The sequence below is a fragment of the Haliotis rufescens genome, unplaced genomic scaffold (assembly GCF_023055435.1).
Source record: "Haliotis rufescens isolate VD_foot unplaced genomic scaffold, xgHalRufe1.0.p SCAF_37, whole genome shotgun sequence".
In the NCBI taxonomy this organism is placed as follows: domain Eukaryota; kingdom Metazoa; phylum Mollusca; class Gastropoda; order Lepetellida; family Haliotidae; genus Haliotis; species Haliotis rufescens.
The window spans coordinates 393,779-416,129 of NW_025964079.1; the positions used below are offsets into that span (position 1 = coordinate 393,779).

Consider the following 22,351-nt stretch of genomic DNA (forward strand, 5'->3'; position numbering starts at 1 on the left):
CCTGATCAGCTCCGGAATGCAATAGCCTGGTGAGGTCGCCAAAGCGTTTCCTAACAAAGGGTAAACCCAAAAATGACCACAAATACATGAACAATATCTAGATGTACTAGATAGTCCCACAAATGTGTGAAAATCAAAGTTACAAAAACATTTTCAATGCATGAATAAGTTTGCATACATATATAAGATACCATATATCAAATCAATACATTATAAAAGTATGCGATTATACAGCTAGAGAATAAAATCTATATGGGTCACAAATTCTCTGACAATGAACGTTCAGACACCGGAGTACGGAGACCGCCGGAGTTTGCCGAACGTATAAAGCCGCCAGGCAATGAAGGGTTTTATTACCGGTGACGCTATTCGCAGTCATCGCTTGTAGAAAAAAACAAGACTGGTTCCGGTTTGAATGCGGATTCATTATTGCGTAACAGACACAACGACAGACACTATCAAACAAACAAGGAATAACTGACTCAAGCCTGCGTGTTCAGAATGATATTTCATTCTTATTTCGTGTTATGTATATTGTCAGTATTATCTGCAGCTGATGAGTGTGTCAAGGTTGACACCTGTACATGCAACACATCAACACGGACCATCAACCTGCACCCGTTATCAGCAACCACTGGACCAAGGTAAGAAAGTGGGACACGGGAATATGTGCTGAATCTTGATAGAAGCTTTTCTATACTTGATGCATTGCTCCACGTTGAACTTCCGGGTGAATGGTATCAAAACGACTACCGCTTGCTACTACCATAGACCATATAATAGATATGGTCTCTGCTCATACCAAGAGAGGAAGCGGGATCTCCAATATGTAAACCTCGAACTATAAATCTAACGTACTAGCTGTTTAAGACGCATTTCCTGCTTGTGTGATGTCCTTTCAAAACCATCTGTGCATAAAGAAACAACAATAAACAAGTTATTCAGTTATTACACGTATGAGGGTTAAGTTGGCTGTTTCAGTGGTCGGGTCACCATGGCCTCGGTCTCACACTTAGCATTGGGCGTGGCCAACAGAGGTCACGTAGTACGGCGGTTACACATGGAGCTCAACCTGCACATGATATGGGTTTCCTCCTGACGAACATGGCTGCTAACAGTGGTCCCCTTAGAAACATTTATTAAATATAGATGAATGGGAATTGTGTGATGTATTGCTAGATTCAGGTTGTGTGTGTCTTTGTGTGTGATGTAGTTTTGCTAGATCAAGGTTGTTTGTGGCTATGTGTGTCGTGTTGTTATGCTAGATGCAGGATGTTTGTGGCTATGTGTGAGGTGTTGTATTGTTGGATTAAGGTTGTTTGTGGCTATGTGTGTGGTGTTGTATTGTTGGATTAAGGTTGTTTGTGGCTATGTGTGTGGTGTTGTATTGTTGGATAGAGGTTGTTTGTGGCTATGTGTGAGGTGTTGTTATGCCAGATTAAGGTTGTTTGTGGCTATGTGTGTCGTGTTGTTATGCTAGATGCAGGATGTTTGTTGCTATGTGTGAGGTGTTGTATTGTTGGATTAAGGTTGTTTGTGGCTATGTGTGTGGAGTTGTTATGCTAGATTAAGGTTGTTTGTGGCTATGTGTGAGGTGTTGTTATGCTAGATTAGGGTTGTTTGTGGCTATGTGTGTGGTGTTGTTATGCTAGATTAAGGTTGTTTGCGGCTATGTGTGAGGTGTTGTTGTGCCAGATTCAGGTTGTTTGTTGCTATGTGTGTGGAGTTGTTATTCTAGATTAAGGTTGTTTGTGGCTATGTGTGAGGTGTTGTTATGCTAGATTAAGGTTGTTTGTGGCTATGTGTATGGTGTTGTTATGCTAGATTAAGGTTGTTTGTGACTATGTGTGTGGTGTTGTTATTCTAGATTAAGGTTGTTTGTGGCAATGTGTGTGGTGTTGTGCTAGATTGAGGTTGTTTGTGGCTATGTGTGTGGTGTTGTGCTAGATTCAGGTTGTTTGTGGCTATGTGTGTGGTGTTGTGCTAGATTCAGGTTGTTTGTGGCTATGTGTGAGGTGTTGTTATGGTAGATTCAGGTTGTTTGCGGCTATGTTTGTGGTGTTGTGTTGCTCGACTTAGGTTGTTTGTGGCTATGTGTGAGGTGTTATTATGCTAGATGCAGGATGTTTGTTGCTATGTGTGAGGTGTTGTATTGTTGGATTGAGGTTGTTTGTGGCTATGTGTGAGGTGTTGTATTGCTAGATTCAGGTTGTTTGTGGCTATGTGTGAGGTGTTGTTATGGTAGATTGAGGTTGTTTGTGGCCATGTTTGTGGTGTTGTGTTGCTCGACTAAGGTTGTTTGTGGCTATGTGTGAGGTGTTGTATTGCTAGATTCAGGTTGTTTGTGGCTATGTGTGTGGTGTTGTATTGCTAGAGTCACGTTGTTTTTGACTATGGGTCTGGTTTTGTTTCCGCAGACTTATGTTGTTTGTGATTATGTGTGTAATGTTGTAGTGGTAGACGTCTGTTGTTTGTGACTATGGGTCTGATGTTGTATTGGTAGATGTATGTTGTCTGTTGCTAAATCTGTGTGTAATGTTGTATTTGTAGACGTCTGTTGTCTGTTGACTAAATATGTGTGTAATGTTGTATTGGTAGACATCTGTTGTTTGTCACTATATGTGTAATGTTGTATTGGTAGCCGTCTGTTGTCTGTTGACTGAATATGTGTGTAATGTTGTATTGGTAGACGTCTGTTGTCTGTTGACTAAATATGTGTAATGTTGTATTGGTAGACGTCTGTTGTTTGTTCACTAAATATGTGTGTAATGTTGTATTGGTAGACGTCTGTTGCTTGTGACAATGTGTGTAATGATGTATTGGTAGACGTCTGTTGTTTGTGACTATATGTGTAATGTTGTATTGGTAGACGTCTGATGTTAGTGACAATGTGTGTAATGTTATATTGGTAGACGTCTATTGTTTGTGACAATGTGTGTAATGTTGTATTTGTAGACGTCTATTGTTTGTGACAATGTGTGTAATGTTGTATTGGTAGACGTCTGTTGTTTGTGACTATGGGTCTTATGTTGTATTGGTAGACGTATGTTGTCTGTTGACTAAATATGTGTGTAATGTTGTATTGGTAGACATCTGTTGTTTGTCACTATGTGTGTAATGTTGTATTGGTAGACTTCTGTTGTTTGTCACTATGTGTGTAATGTTGTATTGGTAGACGTCTGTTGTCTGTTGACAAAATATGTGTGTAATGTTGTATTGGTAGACATCTGTTGTCTGTTGACTGAATATGTGTGTAATGTTGTATTGGTAGACGTCTGTTGTTTGTTGACTGAATATGTGTGTAATGTTGTATTGGTAGACGTCTGTTGTCTGTTGACTGAATATGTGTGTAATATTGTATTGGTAGACGTCTGTTGTTTGTTGACTAAATATGTGTGTAATATTGTATTGGTAGACGGCTGTTGTTTGTTGACTAAATATGTGTTATGTTGTATTGGTAGACGTCTGTTTTCTGTTGACTAAATATGTGTGTAATGTTGTATTGGTAGACGTATGTTGTCTGTTGACTAAATATGTGTGTAATGTTGTATTGGTAGACGTCTGTTGTTTGTTGACTAAATATGTGTGTAATGTTGTATTTGTAGACGTTTGTTGTCTGTTGACTGAATATGTGTGTAATGTTGTATTGGTAGACGTCTGTTGACTGTTGACTAAATATGTGTTATGTTGTATTGGTAGACATCTGTTTTCTGTTGACTAAATATGTGTGTAATGTTGTATTGGTAGACGCATGTTGTCTGTTGACTAAATATGTGTGAAATGTTGTATTGGTAGACGTCTGTTGTTTGTTGACTAAATATGTGTGTAATGTTGTATTTGTAGACGTTTGTTGTCTGTTGACTGAATATGTGTGTAATGTTGTATTGGTAGACGGCTGTTGTTTGTTGACTAAATATGTGTTATGTTGTATTGGTAGACGTCTGTTTTCTGTTGACTAAATATGTGTGTAATGTTGTATTGGTAGACGTATGTTGTCTGTTGACTAAATATGTGTGTAATGTTGTATTGGTAGACGTCTGTTGTTTGTTGACTAAATATGTGTGTAATGTTGTATTTGTAGACGTTTGTTGTCTGTTGACTGAATATGTGTGTAATGTTGTATTGGTAGACGTCTGTTGACTGTTGACTAAATATGTGTTATGTTGTATTGGTAGACATCTGTTTTCTGTTGACTAAATATGTGTGTAATGTTGTATTGGTAGACGCATGTTGTCTGTTGACTAAATATGTGTGAAATGTTGTATTGGTAGACGTCTGTTGTTTGTTGACTAAATATGTGTGTAATGTTGTATTTGTAGACGTTTGTTGTCTGTTGACTGAATATGTGTGTAATGTTGTATTGGCAGACGTCTGTTGACTGTTGACTGAATATGTGTGTAATGTTGTATTGGTAGACGTCTGTTGACTGTTGACTGAATATGTGTGTAATGTTGTATTTGTAGACGTTTGTTGTCTGTTGACTGAATATGTGTGTAATGTTGTATTGGTAGACGTCTGTTGACTGTTGACTGAATATGTGTGTAATGTTGTATTGGTAGACGTCTGTTGTCTGTTGACTAAATATGTGTCATGTTGTATTGGTAGACGTCTGTTGTCTGTTGACTAAATATGTGTGTAATGTTGTATTGGTAGACGTCTGTTGTCTGTTGACTGAATATGTGTTATGTTGTATAGGTAGACGTCTGTTTTCTGTTGACTAAATATGTGTGTAATGTTGTATTGGTAGACGTATGTTTTATGTTGACTAAATATGTGTGTAATATTGTATTGGGAGACGTCTGTTGTCTGTTGACTGAATATGTGTGTCATGTTGTATTGGTAGACGTCTGTTGTTTGTGACTTTGGGTCTGGTGTTGTATTGGTAGACGTCTGTTTTCTGTTGACTTCATATGTGTGTAATGTTGTATTGGTAGACGTCTGTTGTTTGTTGACTGAATATGTGTGTAATGTTGTATTGGTAGACGTCTGTTGTTTGTTGACTGAATATGTGTTATGTTGTATTGGTAGACGTATGTTTTCTGTTGACTAAATATGTGTGTAATGTTGTATTGGTAGACGTTTGTTGTCTGCTGACTGAATATGTGTGTAATGTTGTATTGGTAGACGTCTGTTGACTGTTGACTGAATATGTGTGTAATGTTGTATTGGTAGACGTCTGTTGTCTGTTGACTAAATATGTGTCATGTTGTATTGGTAGACGTCTGTTGTTTGTTGACTAAATATGTGTGTAATGTTGTATTGGTAGACGTCTGTTGTCTGTTGACTGAACATGTGTGTAATATTGTATGGGGAGACGTCTGATGTCTGTTGACTAAATGTGTGTTATGTTTTATTGGTAAACGTCTGTTGTTTGTTGACTAAATATGTGTTATGTTGTATTGGTAGACGTATGTTTTCTGTTGACTAAATATGTGTGTAATATTGTATTGGGAGACGTCTGTTGTCTGTTGACTGAATATGTGTGTCATGTTGTATTGGTAGACGTCTGTTGTTTGTTGACTAAATATGTGTGTAATGTTGTATTTGTAGACGTCTGTTGTCTGTTGACTAAATATGTGTGTAATGTTGTATTGGTAGACGTCTGTTGTTTGTCACTATATGTGTAATGTTGTATTGGTAGCCGTCTGTTGTCTGTTGACTAAATATGTGTTATGTTGTATTGGTAGACGTATGTTTTCTGTTGACTAAATATGTGTGTAATATTGTATTGGGAGACGTCTGTTGTCTGTTGACTGAATATGTGTGTCATGTTGTATTGGTAGACGTCTGTTGTTTGTGACTTTGGGTCTGGTGTTGTATTGGTAGACGTCTGTTTTCTGTTGACTACATATGTGTGTAATGTTGTATTGGTAGACGTCTGTTGTTGACTAAATATGTGTGTACTGTTGTATTGGTAGACGTCTGTTGTTGACTAAATATGTGTGTAATGTTGTATTGGTAGACGTCTGATGTTTGTGACAATGTATGTTATGTTGTATTGGTTGATGTCCGTAGTTTGTGGCTATGTGTGTAATGTTGTATTGGTAGACGTCTGATGTTTATGACAATGTGTGTTATGTTGTATTGGTAGATGTCCGTAGTTTGTGGCTATGTGTGTAATGTTGTATTGGTAGACGTTTGATGTTTGTGACAATGAATGTTATGTTGTATTGGTAGATGTCCGTAGTTTGTGGCTATGTGTGTAATGTTGTATTGGTAGACGTCTGATGTTTGTGACAATGTATGTTATGTTGTATTGGTAGATGACCGTAGTTTGTGCCTATGTGTGTAATGTTGTATTGGTAGACGTCTGTTGTTTGTGCCTATGTGTGTAATGTGCTAATCAACTGATCTTTAATGGAGAAAATCCCAGACTGAATTATGTTAGTATCCATCATCATTACAAGAGTAACTGTGTGATTACCTTTCTGGTGATCCTTGCTGCAAACAGACATTGTTATCTCGTTTCATTAATGGCCGGTCGGGTAGCCTAGTGGTTAAAGCGTTAGCTCGTCACGCCGAAGACCCGGGTTCGATTCCCGACATGGGTACAATCTGTGAAGACTATTTCTTGTGTTCCCCTCCGTGATATTGCTTGAGTATTGCTAAAAGTGGCGTAAAACCATACTTACTCACTCGCCATTGTGAAGACATTTGACTTGTAGCAAGACTGTCAGCACCTAACAAAAGGAAATGATCATAACCATAGGACATAAACATCATATTAAAACAGACCGCACTGCAACGGCAACACCACCCGGGCCTTATGATTCCTATATATAACCCTTCCGGTAGCGCATCTACCTTGAATAACCTCCCTATATATTTGGCTTTACCTTCAACTGAAATCAATTTCATTCTTATTCACTCTATTCAGGGAGCACGGGTGGCCCTGTCGCCTAAGGTGCCGCGATTCGCTGTGCAGAGTTGCGTGCCTTGGGCACGCCTGAAACCTATGGTTAAGGGTTCGAATCCCGGTTCGCCCCGATTATGTTTCTAGGTTTGTTAGCACTATACCCGTGCTCGTGGGTTTCACCAAAGTGGTAAACGTCTGAGACCTGCATCACTCCGTAGTTTCAAGTCACCAGGTCGATTTTACCGAGAGGCAACTAACGGGATCGTGTGGTCAGACTCGCTGACTTAGTTGATGCTTGTCATCGTATCCCAATTGCCCATTATGTCAATCATTGAATTATCTGGTAGCCTAATAGCAACTGCTTAAAAAAATACTAAAAATAAAAACAAATTGCACTGCTGGCGTCAGGACCCACAGACTTCAGAAGCTGAAGGCCCTCATTCATAAAACTGCAGCTTCTTGTGACAAATGGAGCTATAGTGATCACCAAGTGACTTATCAGGCCTTGTGCCACAAAACGGTTTTAGCGCTACGACAATCGTAAACCTGAGGTCGTTTTGTGGAACAGACCCAGAACTTATCAGGTTTCCTTCTTTTCAGATTCACCATTCCTGGTATAGACTCGGACAAATTCTTCTACAATCCATGTAAAGATTTTACAGAGGGAGGTTCAACTGGTGTGGTAAGTTAGCATTTTTACACTGGTTAAATGTCACTTGTAAACTGGGATATGCTTTTGTGGATATTGGGGCGGGAGGAGGTGGATTTTGCTTTAAGTTCAGCGTTTTGTTTTAACAAGAATCAAAACATTGGAGGCTTTGAAGCATTTGATACCAAGCTAACAATGAAGGCAAAGACTGTCCAATCAGCTGGAGAGGTTATGGCATCGGTGTTCTGGGATGCCGAGTGTGTCATCACGACGGAATATCTTCCAAAAATCCAAACAATAAACAGAGTATATTATGTTGCACTTTAGAAACGATTACTGGATGGATTTAAGACCAAGAGATGTGGGAATCTGAAAAAATATGCGTTCGTCCCATCTGACAGAGACCAAATCAGTCATTGCCAGGGCTTAAATTCACGAGCGTGGCTTCTCATGTTTTGAACTTAGAATTAGGTTGGTGTCGAAGTCGGTTTTTTTAATGAGACATGCTCTTTTTGAGCCTTGTTTTATTATGTTTCCGAAATGGACCGATACATTCATTTATAAGATGTGTCTATAGTAACAACGCATCAGTAACAGACACATCGTCTGGAGAAAGATCGTCGATGGTCCGAATTCTGATGTGTATTCATTCATATTTATATTGAGGTATATACTAGGCCTGTTCTTCCACTCCCTAGCCACATCTTCCCCCACCCCATCGGTACCCCTCTGAATTCCATGTTATATGGCAGTGTATTTTATTGTTGAACAATGATCGTGACTGTTACATTTCTGTCGGTAGACGCTCGTTGCATTGTATTTGGGCAGTGATTAATCTTCAGGAATGTAGTGTCCATTTAATGTAAGCAGTCGTCGGGAAGTTACTATATTTAGATGCTAGAGTGGTGTGATAAATTCCGGAAACGTCGAAATTCGTCAGCATTGTATAGAGCCTTACAGCATTGTTTAGAATACTCTGGAAGCGAGTTGGACTGTATATATGGGCACAAGCGCATGCCCCTTGCATCTCTCACGCTGTTCATCACATCAAGACCAGCTTTCGTTTGAGGGTCATTCATCAGCCCTGATTCCCTGTCTAGCCCATCTCGGAAGCTTTACCACTTTCACCGCTAATATATTATTATCACTGACTTTTGCCATCACCACTGTATTTTTGCATTTGATACTAACCACTGCCATCACATTATACATTGCCATTGAATATTGTACTACCACTCTTTTGTACTGTCATTGTAATTCCTGCGCAGTAATTTGTATTGATTTGTAAACCTAGTTAATTTTGTCTTACATTGCTGATTGACTTTTCATGACAACAGTTGCATCTTCCATACAGTAAACTACGGTTATACCGAACTCAAAGGGACTACTAATTTTAGTTCGTTATAACCGTAATTCGTTATAAGCATATATACAGCATAACTACAGCATATAGTCGGGACTAAAAAGTTAGTTCGTTATATCCGTTAGTTCGTTATAAGCGTGTTCGTTATAACCATAGTTTACTGTATATCTATTTTGCCAAATAGCGACTTGAAATTCAGTCAGACACAATGAGGGGACTCAGCTTAAAACTGGTATTGTTGAATTGCATTTGATTTGTTGAGAATCTCATTATTTCTTTACCTCAACAGAGAGATTATCTGGCCTCAGCATTCCTTCGTCACGCTACAATTACGTATATTGAGTAAGCTCCTCCTCTATTTGAGTTCCGTTCGATTTCATGCCAATAAAAACCATTATTGAATAGGACAGAGAAACGAATACACAAACACCTTCATCAATATCTTGGGCATCGTAGAAGTTTAACATTTGTCAATCATCAATTGACATAAACATTCTCATATTCCATAATAGAAACATTTCCATATTGTGGAACAATATTGAAAATATTTGAAGATGAATGAATATAAAGTTACATAAATATCCTCATATTCCATTATAGAAACCTTTCCATATTGTGGAGCAATATTGAAATTATTTGAAGATGAATGAATATAAAGTTTTCCAAAATTTTAGAAATGTTTGAACATGTGGGGAGGTATGACCACAGTGGATAAGAACTGGCCTAGGATGATATAGAACTGGCCTACGTTATGGCCAAGAGAGGGGAAGATCTGGCCTAGGTTATGGCCAAGAGAGGGGAAGATCTGGCCTAGGCAGAACATTCCCCACCTAAATTCGTTGGGGAAAAGTCTTGCCAGGGGTGGGAAAGAACTGACCGAGGGCGCCATCTTCCTGGTGAAAAACTGGCCAATGGGATGTTTCGGCCTATCAAACAGGTACATCTTCCCAAAACCAAGAGAGTAAACTGACATTAAAAAGTCCAGTTTCTACCCTTGCCGAACTAGGCTGGACTTCCTGGCTCGATCGTAGCGTCACCAGTGGCTAATACGAGTTTTGTCCCTTCTAAGCCTCTCCTCTGGACCAATCAGATTCCAAAAAGGCGGCGCCCAGTCAAGACGATCTTATCGATAATCATTATCTATATTGTGATAAAACGGGTCTTACACCGCGAAGTGCATCTAATCACGCGAGCACCTTAATTAAAAACATGAAAAGGCTTGGAAAATATCTGTTGAAAACGAGTTGGCGGTGCACATGCTTTGCAAATCCCGCAATCGAGCGAAATCTGCAATACAGTTTACGAACCGGATTTCGATTTCGATACACGATTTTGATTGGACTATTCATAGCCTCGTTGGTCCAGCCAAATTCTAACTCCATAATCTAGGTCTAGTGGTTGAGCGTCCACCCGGAGAGCGGAAGGTCCGGGGCTCGATCCCCGGCCGCATCATACCAAAAGACGTTAAAAGATGTTACTTGTTGAAGTATTATGCGTATTCCATGCTTGTTCTACAATGACTCAGGTTACGCAATAACTGGATTAGGCCTATAATGAATCAACTTTTTAGTGTTGACCCTGACCTTAGCACTGCCTTACTTCTTTCTCTTTCTTGACTTCAAGGTTATTCAACAACAAGGTGGAGTGTACTATGTAACTGCAGATGACAATACAGCAACCTTTAGTGGTGACCCTGACCTTGGCACCTTGACCTTGAGCTATCAACATGCAGAGGGCGGGATCATCAGGTTAGAAAACTGCATGGATTTTACATGTTAATTGATGCTACTTAATAGTTATGGTGGTTGATGGCATGTCATTGTAACTGGTCAGTGTGTATCGTTTCTCATAATATCGGACATTGGATTGTTAGTTTGGACCGGCCTCCAGAATATTGCTGACTGCGTCGTTAAAGAATCATGCACACATGCAATGGCTCACACAGAGAGAGCTTTACCATTATCACATGCAGGCATCCATTGCAAAAAACACCTTCACTTTATTGCTATTCAGTTAAAGCTTCGGGTAATCAATGGCCCCATCTCATTTTCTGGCTCCATTAAAGGCATTATTTTCTCCACAAACATCTTAATATTAGGGGCGGTCGGGTAGCCTAGTGGTTAAAGCGTTCGCTCGTCACGCCGAAGACCCGGGTTCGATTCCCGACATGGGTACAATGTGTGAAGCCCGCCGTGATATTGCTGGAATATTCTAAAAAGCGGCGTAAAACCATACCTGCCATGCACATTTATTTTAGAGTCCTAGATTAGTCACTAATGTTAACGAAGTTTAAATATTTTTTTATGTTCAAATATACTCAAAACAAGTTAAAGAACACCCGGATATGGAAGGCTGTGTTTTGCAATACTCACCAACAATCACAGACAATAGTATTAGGAAAGAATCAGGTGTTCTTTGACTTCTTTGGAGATGTATAATTATGCATGTCATTTGTCAGCATGTTGCTGTTTTTTTCCAGAATGTCAAAAGTGAAGTTAGTTTGCATGGAAAGTACTAATCAACTGATCTTTAATGAAGAAAAACCCAAACTGAATTATGTAAGTATCCATCATCATTACAAGAGTGACCGTGTGATTACCTTGCTGGTGATCTTTGCTGCAACCAGACATTGTTCACCCCATGTTATTAATGGCCGGTCGGGTAGCCTAATGGTTAAAGCGTTAGCTCGTCACGCCGAAGACCCGGGTTCGATTCCCGACATGGGTACAATGTGTGAAGCCTATTTCTTGTGTTCCCCTCCGTGATATTGCTGGAATATTGCTAAAAGTGGCGTAAGACCATACTCACTCACTCTTGTCATTGATGGGGGCACGGGTGGCCTAGTTATCTGAGGTAACACAATAATTCTTTGCACAGAGTTGTTTACCTTCATAAGGTGAGTCTTTGACCTATGATGGGTACAAACCCCCGTTTACCCTGATTCTTTCTAGGTTCAAGGTTTGCCTGTGTATGTGGGTTGTAAACATCGGAGACCTGCATCACTTCTTCGAGGTTTTACTTTGACCGACAACGCTAGGGGTCCAGAGGACCCCCAATTACAAATTTTAAGGGTTCTTACAGGAAATATGAGGGTCCTGTAAATTAATGAAATTGTGTAGTCTACTGTACTGTAAGATTTAATAATTACTTCAATCACTTAAACTTTCAATTTCTTGTCAAGAATCTGGTTTAATGAATACTATTGTTTATCCCTCGGAATGCAATATATATTTATTTCTGTATCCATTCGATTCATTTGTGAGAATTGGATGCACATTTCTGCATTGAGACAATACTGCTTCCTGCTTTATTCCCACATTAGGCTGACACATTGTGATATCACTGCAGTTGCCCTAAGTCAAACTCACTCACTCACTCACTCACTCACGCACTCACTCACTCACTCACTCACTCACTCACTCACTCACTCACTCACTCACTCACTCACTCACTCACTCAGTTGCTGAACGTTACCAGCTGTTGTCCTGTACTGGTGTCAGGTACCTTTGGTTATTCTGGGTTACGTCCTCTGAATCTGTATAAAGTTCAGTTTACCCGGCCTCGTGCCATAAAAGCAACAAGACTATCAGGCAATGTTAAAGTGTCGGCGTTACGACAATCCTAACGCTCAGATCGCTTTTTGCGAACGGACCTGGGACCTCTAATATTAGTACTGCGCTCTTATCACAATATATCTTATATATTCAAATATATTCAAATATGGAAATGTTGAGGGTGCCAACCCCCCCCCCCCCCCCCCCCCCATTCCAGGCATACGGCATACCATTTAATCTATCTTGGCATCCAATTTCAGGACTCCTTTGACATATCAGTGTACACAGCTGGTACAGCTATATTAGATTTGGATTTTCACATAAAATGCAAGCAGACGCGTGTTCATAGGCGTAGGGATAAATATGTGTTTAATTTGTCACTCGTTGCAAGAATAAAAGACGAAAAATAAATTTCAACATTGAAATATTAGCATTTAGCGTTCCAGATAATTATTTTATGACTTCCAGCGTCCTGCACAGCATCCTCAGTACCACTTAACTGGATCTTGGTATTCGGCTTGCAAATGGTTCCAAGATACAGTTGCACAAAGTAATCTAGCGCTACAGCTGTGTAGAAGTGTAACAACTACCACAACCGAAGCGCTAACATTCGAGACCTTATAGTAAGTGAGTGAGTGAGTGAGTATGGTTTTACGCCGCTTTTAGCAATATTCCGGCAATATCACGGCAGGGACACCAGAAATGGGCTTCACACATTGTACCCATGTCGGAAATCGAACCCGGGTCTTCGGCGTGACGAGCGAATGCTTTAACCACTAGGCTACCCGACCGCCCCTCGAGACCTTATAGACGATCTATAAGCACAAGGAAGTCCTATCAGCACTACGAGTGTCGAATATTTAGGTATGGAAGTTCATGCATGTTGCCCCGACAGCTTTACCGCAACACACCAGAGTCAGGCACAGAGATGTTGTTGTCACGTGCAAACTCTCTCCCTAAACTACGTGTATGGGTACAGTTTTTTGTTTTTTTTAAATCATGTGCAAATTAATAATGGGATTGAAGAATGGCTTATCGGCAGATACTGGAGATGGAGATTCTCTGGCGTTGACATTTTGAAGTCTATTATCACAGTTAACAGGAATATTCAGTGTTCCATCCTTCTCTGTTTGTGTTTCAGCAATTCACTCTCAACACTGAGTATGTGTGCCCCCAGGAACCGCTGAAGTTTTCGCTGGAATGGTTGTTGTATTTCTTGAGTGTGCTTAAAAATCTGTGGTAAAGAATGTAAGACCTTGGACACAACACCTAAAATGTTTTTATTAGTTATGTTTTAAATTTCCTGTTCCTTTGGCATTACACCTTAGTATAAGTACATGTACATTTATCATCCAAAACTGGATCCCACAGGAGATATCGCTTGGATGAGATCAAGCGATATCTACACTGTAGATATCGCTGCAGAAACATCATCACAATGCTTTGCAGACCATTGTGACGTCACTGGTTACCATGACGTCACAATCAAATGACATCACTAATGGCTCTGCTACTGAAGCTGTTTGCAGTACTTTTTACACTGAAGACACTGCTAATTACTGTCTACAAATTGAAAACGTTAAAAGAATGATGTTGGATGATAAATAAAATCTCACCCTCGTGTCTTTTGATATCAAATGTATCAACACTCGTTGATAAAAGTGGCAAAAATCCTCGGCAAGCCTCGGAATTTTTCCACTTTTATCAACTCGTGTTGATATATTTGATATCAAAAGACACTCGGGTGAGATTCTCTATATATCTATTTCGTTTTATGTAAACAGTAAATTGCACCTAGATTAGTACTTTTGTTACAAAGGAAAGTTGCAATATATTTTGTCAAAAGGTGTTATTCAGTGAGCTCCATTTGAATGTCAGTGATTCATTTTGTGTTTATAGATTAAAAATTACTTTGATTTTGATTTGTCTCTAATGTACATGACAGTCTTCTTTTATATCTGATGGTGCACATTCGCTCACGACCCCCCACAATATGTGATTGTATCAGTTCAGAACAATAACTGCAATGCGCTGTCTACGTATCCCATTCCCACGATAGCTAGTCAGTACCATACGGTTGTATTGGAGGGCTGTGGTATACTTGCCTTTGTGCCTCACTCACCTTTTTCAAGCGACCTCAAATAAATATTTGCATCACTTCGGGCTTTCCTCCCACATTTAGCTGACACGCCGTGATATAACTGGAAAACTGTTAAAAGCGGCGTTAAACCCAACTCACTCACTCACTCTGCCTCTCCCCCTTCTCTCTCTGCCTCACCCTCCCACTGTTTCTGTCTCCCTCTCTCTGCCTCTCTCCCTTTCTCTCTCTCTCTGCCTCTCCCCCGCCCCTGTCTCTCTCTGCCTCTCCCCACCCCTGTCTCTCTCTCTGCCTCTCCCCCACCCCTGTCTCTCTCTCTGCCTCTCCACCACCCCTGTCTCTCTCTCTGCCTCTCCCCCAACCCTGTCTCTCTCTCTCTGCCTCTCCCCCACCCCTGTCTCTCTCTCTGCCTCTCCCCCACCCCTGTCTCTCTCTCTGCCTCTCTCCGTCTCCCCCACCCCTGTCTCTCTCTGTGCCTCTCCCCCACCCCTGTCTCTCTCTCTGCCTCTCCCCACCCCTGTCTCTCTCTCTGCCTCTCCCCCAACCCTGTCTCTCTCTCTGCCTCTCCCCCACCCTGTCTCTCTCCCTGCCTCTCCCCCACCCCTGTCTCTCTCTCTCTCTGCCTCTCCCCCTCTCCCCCACCCTGTCTCTCTCTCTCTGGCTCTCCCCCAACCCTGTCTCTCTCTCTGCCTCTCCCCCACCCCTGTCTCTCTCTCTGCCTCTCCCCCACCCCTGTCTCTCTCTCTCTGCCTCTCCCCCACCCTGTCTCTCTCTCTCTCTGCCTCTCTCCCCCAACCCTGTCTCTCTCTCTCTGCCTCTCCCCCACCCCTGTCTCTCTCTCTGCCTCTCCCCCACCCCTGTCTCTCTCTCTCTGCCTCTCTCCGTCTCCCCCACCCCTGTCTCTCTCTCTGCCTCTCCCCCACCCCTGTCTCTCTCTCTGCCTCTCCCCCACCCCTGTCTCTCTCTCTCTGCCTCTCCCCCACCCTGTCTCTCTCTCTCTGCCTCTCTCCCCCATCCCTGTCTCTCTCTCTGCCTCTCTCCCACCCCTGTCTCTCTCTCTGCCTCTCCCCACCCCTGTCTCTCTCTCTGCCTCTCTCCCACCCCTGTCTCTCTCTCTCTGCCTCTCCCCCACCCCTGTCTCTCTCTCTCTGCCTCTCCCCCACCCCTGTCTCTCTCTCTGCCTCTCCCCCAACCCTCTCTCTCTCTCTCTCTCTCTCTCTCTCTCTCTCTCTCTCTGTGTCATATTCACAATAGTTTCTCTTTGTACAATATGATATCCCTGTAAAACCGGTCCCCAGATTTCTGGAATGTTTAAATGCAATTTGAGGGAGAAAATTCATTTTACGCGATGGTTAAGGTCCTTTCAATTTCTATCTAGAATGAACACAACACTGCACGCTGCAAACGTAGCAGCGAATATGAATCATCAGACCTCTCTGTCTGCGTGCGATCATACCTGCCAACGCGGCTTCAAGAAAATATATCGATCTGATTGGTTATTACGTCATCAGGTGACACACTGCGCCATGACGTGTGATGTCACCCTGACACGTGGGCATGGGACAAGGAGGTACAAACGTTTCGACACAGTGTGCGTCTCGCCCTCCATGTTGTTAGTTACTTTGTGTTTTACCATCCTCCCAGGGCTAAGGAGTTAACTGACTATAAAAGTCCCGTTTCCACCATTGCCGAACTAGGCTGTAATTATGGAGTTACCTTTTGGCTGGACTAACGAGTCTTTGCATAGTCCAATCAAAATTGCGTAACGAAATCGACATCCGGTCCATATACTTCAGCGCAGATTTCGGCCCGTTGCAGGATTTGTGTCAACTGGGCGTCATTTTTTGCAAATCTTTTCATGTTTTTAATCAAGATGCTCAATTTTTTTGATGCACTTTGCAAGGTAAGACCCGTTTATCACAGTAAAAATCATGGTTATCGTTTTGACGGGGCGCCACCATATTATTTGAAGCAAATGCAAGTGATGTGAGAAGAGGAATCTGATTGGTCATTAGGACGGACATAGAAGGGACACAACTCGTAATAGCCACTTATACAGTCAGTTAACTTCCTTGCCTATAGGGAAGATGGTATTTTAATGGTATGTACACTTTTGGAGGCGATGCAGTAGCCGAGTGGTTAATGCGTTGGCTCGTCATGTTGCAATAGGCGCTGGTTCAATCCCCCCCGTGAGTAAAATGTATAGTGCCTTGTTGTCCTCCACAGACGAGCTTAGTGAGCGAGATTTTACGCCGCTTTAAGCAATATCCCAGCAATATCACGGCGGGGGACACCAGAAATGGGCTTCACACATTGTACCCATGTAGGGAATCGAACCCGGGTCTTCGGCGTGACGAGCAAACACTTTAACCACTGGGCTACCCGACCGCCCCAGATGAGCTGAGAGCAACTAAAACGACGTCATTTGATGTCGACATGTGTAGAATGTTTGTGTTATGATGGGAACAAAATGTATGTCATTACCAGATGACTTCAGTTGGAAATGTTACTCATAGCATCGACCCGCGCCGCCCGGACACGAGGACACCCTGCCAACCAAGTGACCAAGCCTGACCAACCGATCAATTCGTTCGCCTCTTACTACTAGCATTCTTTTCTTGTGTTTATTTGTTTGTTGTTCTTTAACGCCGCACTATTCCAGCCAGTAAATAATTGAGTCAGGACCAGAGAATCCAGTGACTGACATCGTGAACATCAATCTATGCAGTTGGGGTACGATAACATGCATCAAACAAGTCAGCGACCCTGACCACCCGATCCCGTTTGTCGCCTCTTACGGACAAGCATAGTCGCCTTTTACAGCAAGCATGGGTTGCTGAAGACCTATTCTACCCTTTGTTCAAGGGTCAGAAGACCATCATCAAGGATATCTCCAAATGCTTCATACCCTGAATTTGAAGACTGCATGCAATTCCCACAAGTATGTACATTTTGTTGATCAACGATGCCACATATTTTGCCACGTGTAAGAGTGAACCACACACAAAGATAATATCAGACATTGTAACGGAAGAGAATATATGGATGTCAACTTCTTTATTATGAGGAACACAACGTTCTGGAGTTTATGCTTACTGCTTCATCGGGTTATGAAACGGAAACACTTGCAAACTGATTTGACCCAAAAATTACAAGCCTTATCAAAACATTAGTTGACTGAAAACTTTCCCCGAAACACTGAAAACGTAAGTTATAAAAACACAACTATGATACACGTCACCTGTTTTTTGGATACTCACTGATATGATGCATTGTGCTGATATGAGAATATCCCTTTCTTTCATTTCATTAAAAACATATACCACTCATCATTTGCTAGGGCTTCTCCTATTACAGCATGATATTTGAAACTACAGTATACTACGGTTATAACGAACTCAAAGGGACCACTAATTTTAGTTCGTAATAACCGTAGTTCGTTATAAGCATATATACAGCATATATGCAACAAATGGCCGTGACTAAAAAACAAGTTCGTTATATCGGTAAGTTCGTTATAAGCGTGTTCGTTATAAACGTAGTTTACTGTAATCTGTTCTTGGCCCAAACGAAACAACCACCTGTGCCTAAACTATACTGTCGGGCAAAAGAAAGTATACGCTTGAAAAATGGATTTCAACAAACAATTACAAACGTTATCAAACCGCTACTTGTCTGAAAACAGTCGACGAAACACTGCAAACTGAACGTCTAAAACACAACCCTGATACCCGTATTAAGTACATCCCCATCGCATGACCATTTCTTGTTTGTTTCATTTTTTAGCCACAATCAAACATGGGTGTATACTTTCTTTCGCCCGGCTGTTTAGGGTTTTGCAAAATATATAATATATTCTTGGATGAATAAGTTTTGTTTAACGCCGCCCTATTTCAGTAAGTCTGTGGTGGGGAAATAGTTAAGCAAAGATATCAACATGTCGCAATTAGACAACATTAATTAATCAGGTAGAAATTTTCCGCTGTATGTTCTGCACAATGATGATATATGACAGACAGACAGACAGACAGACAGATTTATTCAGTAATCAGGCCTCCAGCCCATAATACATGTTGACATAATGTAGATCATACATGCTTATATACTATGGCGTTATGTTAAGACACATAGTTTTAGAATACGTTAGAACAGTGATGAGTTACGTATATTCATAACTTTAGATAGAAATAGTCCAATGTGTTTTAAAGTTATTGTGGAGTTTGTTGAAATGTGCTAAAGTTGATTTCACTTTCAGCAAAGCGTTCTCTTCTTGCAGCTCGGTATCTGATGATATATACTGACTTACCATTGTAAAAATAGATCAAACTGTATATATCATATTATGTGTGTGTGTGTGTGTGTGTGTGTGCGTGCGTGCGTGCGTGCGTGTGCATCTGTGTTTGACACAAAACATTTTGTTTTGTTTCAGTCAGCGCATCAAGACATACACTTTATTTCGGACCAGCAAAGCGCTGTTTTAAGAACATCCAGTCTGTCACGAAACGGTTTCTCCTTTTCAGCTGTTATATGAATAAACAAATCAGTGTATTTTCGACCGTACAAGCCGTGTTAAGTGTTCAGAAAATTTCGATAAAGAGTTATCTGAATGTCAGAAATCATTTTTATCAGCAACATGCAAATAACAACTGCCATCAATGCAGTTATGCTCTATTTTCACCGCACTGTCGTCTCGAACAATTGTGAATTCACTCACTCACTCGGCTCAGGTTCGTGCGAGATCTGTTTACTTCATTGTAGTAGAATGTAAATGGGAATAAAGGTGATGCGTACAGCTGTGGTCGAATGACAACCAACCTATTGAATATTGCCTTCATTAATACTCGGATCTGCAGCAGCTGGCTGATATCTGAAATGTTATTAAAAACATTAATTTGATCAATATGCATTATTGTGAATTCATTAGATAAATACAGATATGCCCCCGTAGTTAAGTATACCATGAGTATTATCTGTAGACATATTCGGACTCGGAAGCTTCACGTGTCATGATTTCTGGTGTCCCCCGCCGTGATATTGCTGGAATATTGCAAAAAGCGGCGTAGAACCATACTTACTCACTCACATGTCATGAAAGCTTTTGAGAGAAGGAAGCATAAGGACGGTGTTGGCATCAACAATTTATGGAAATGTTAATTCTATATTTAATAATAACAACAAAAGATGAAGATCGTGTTTGATTACTTTCAGATACCCTACTACAAAATGATAGCGACAAAACCCTTTCCATATCCCAAAAAGATTTGTTCATTTCGTTTGTTTGTTGTTTAACGCGGCACTCAGCAATATTCCAGCTACATGACAGCGGTCTGTAAATAATCGAGTCTTCAGGAACGAACTTCAGCAACCCATCTTGTCGTAAGAGGCGACTAACGGGATCGGGTGGTCAGACTCGCTGACTTGGTTCATGCATGTCATCGTATCCCAATTGCGTGGATCGATGCTCATGATGTCAATCACTGGATTGTCTTGTCCAGACTCGGCGTTAAACAAAAAAAATAAACAAACAAATCTTTGCTTACAGCAAAACAATATGACCATTGTTCATGACGTAAATAGAGATTAACATCTCAATTTGATAATTTCTCTAAAATGTCGAAATATATCATATGTTTTGGGCTATGCATCTCTCAATCTTATAAATATAAATAAGTTGACTTTAAATAGTTTTGACTTTATAGTGAAAATTGCCTTTAGTTACACCGTTTGCTTTCAACTATTAGGTATTTTGTTAATTTCAATTTAGAGGAAAGTACCGAAAATGAAGAATTTGTTAAAAATATTTAATAATTTATAGCAGGCATGTTTACTGCCAATACCATGAAGTCTCATAAAAGCAAGGCACAAACATGTGACATGTGGCTTGGCTGTGTGATTCCATGTGTCAGTGAGCTTGTTGGGGCATCAGCTCAGATTGAAGGCGAAGAATGAGATGAATACAACTTATTTTGTCGGTTATACAATCAACAAATACAATTAATAATAGGACTATGTCGAGCTGTGATTATGAGTCCACTACAAGTCATGCCCAGAACACAGGAATATCCTACCCTCGACTCGTATTACAGGTGCAGTTAGAATACAAGATTTATTAATTGTTTTGGGCGGTCGACATGTCGACATCAAATATCATCGTATTAGTTGCTCTTAGCTCGTCTGGGGCGGTCGGGTAGCCTAGTGGTTAAAGTGTTCGCTCGTCACGCCAAAGACCCGGGTTCGATTCCTAACATGGGTACAGGGTGTGAAGCCCCTTTCTGTTGTTCACCGTCGTGATGTTGGTGGAATATTGCTGAAAGAGGCGTAAATCCTTACTCACTCACTCACTCCATCAATGTATCTATACACTCCATCTATGTATCTTCCAGGTTATCTATCTATCTATCTATCTATCTATCTATCTATCTATCTATCTATATCTATCGCAATCGACAGACGTAGAGTTAAATAACGTTGTCCTGGACATGGAATCTATGATGTGATTACCGACACGACCCGTGACATAACTGGTTAAGATTATAAATGTCACCATGCTAAGTAATGAATCGCTGTTTGAGACAATGGCGCAATTGACCGCTAGTTAGACTAAAATCTAGTCTCTGAAATGAACATATCGTACATAAAAAAACAGTTGTTCAGTTATCTTAATAAAAATATAATAAAAAGGAGCCCAGTGACTCTCTTCATTTTCAGATACTGCAGTGATCTAGACTTGCCAAACATTATAGACTTGCATGGGCTGTATTTGATATATATTTGTATCAGGGTCTGTAAGACAGACTAACCGCTAGTACACGCGTGGATTACACTGTGAGAAATAGTCTAGATTCCCTTGACGATGTGTAACTCCTGATCAACACTATTCAGTAGAGAAGTAGTCCAGTGGTTTTAATTAATATAGTATACATACATTATCCAAACAGTGATATTAAGTCCCTCTGTGACGCATGCATGAGGTCCCCTTGGATCAAATCAACGGAGCAGAGTGGTTCAATAAATAAGTCACAAATAGAAAAATAACTGGTAAAAAATAAGGTAATAAATAACACGAACCCAATTAAGTGCGTTTAGAGTGAACCAATCGCAGTTGCGTGGTGTGGTGACGTCTGGGGTCTTATTGGTTTGGCAAAGTTGAAAGCACCAATATATCAATATATCCCCCCCCCCCCCCCCCCCCCCCCCCCCTCAAGTATGTCAGCGAGCCTGACACCCTATCCTGTTAGACGGCTCTTACAGGGAGGGGTTGCTGGGGACCTATATTATATAATTCCTACCCGGAATATTTGTGAGTGTACATAGTTTTCCGCCGTTTTAGCAATATTCCATCAATACAGCGGGGGTCTCTAGAAATGGGCTTCTAACATTGTACCCAGAATCGAACCAGGGTCTTCGGTGTGACGAGCAAACGCTTTAACCACTGGGCTACCTCACCGCCGGGGTGGTATTTGTATTTATGAAATAGATTTAATGCTAAAAAGGAATAACAAAAATGACAAATTCACATTTTTTTATATAACTCAATCATTTTTAGAAATCACAAATTCGAAACCTATTTATCGTTATCTAAAAATCGAATTTGTGATATCAATATATAATTCGGATGCAGGCTGAAACGGCAACTCAGCAAAACGTCACCGATAATGAATCACTTCCTGGTGCATACTTCAGTAAATTATAAAACTAGTCAACAATATTGTTGTCTGTACCACGTACCACGAGTTTGGATACATTTTTTGTGCAAAACTGTGAAATGATAATTATACAGCGAGTACATTTACATACAATTTGAACCCCGTGAAGATTCCGGGGTAGAATA

At 40.8% G+C, this 22,351-nt stretch overlaps 1 protein-coding gene across 1 annotated transcript in view; it reads left to right on the forward strand.

Moving 5' to 3' along the window:
• Positions 1-338: 338 nt before the first annotated feature.
• LOC124140441 (cation-dependent mannose-6-phosphate receptor-like) overlaps positions 339-22,351 on the forward strand; it is a 49,658-nt gene continuing 27,645 nt past the window's right edge. Inside the window, exons 1-4 of the mRNA XM_048381218.1 lie at positions 339-644; positions 7,457-7,538; positions 10,492-10,616; positions 11,348-11,426. Coding sequence (XP_048237175.1) covers positions 502-644; positions 7,457-7,538; positions 10,492-10,616; positions 11,348-11,426 — 429 coding nt within the window. The 5' untranslated portion in view covers positions 339-501. The remainder of the gene's footprint in view (positions 645-7,456; positions 7,539-10,491; positions 10,617-11,347; positions 11,427-22,351) is intronic.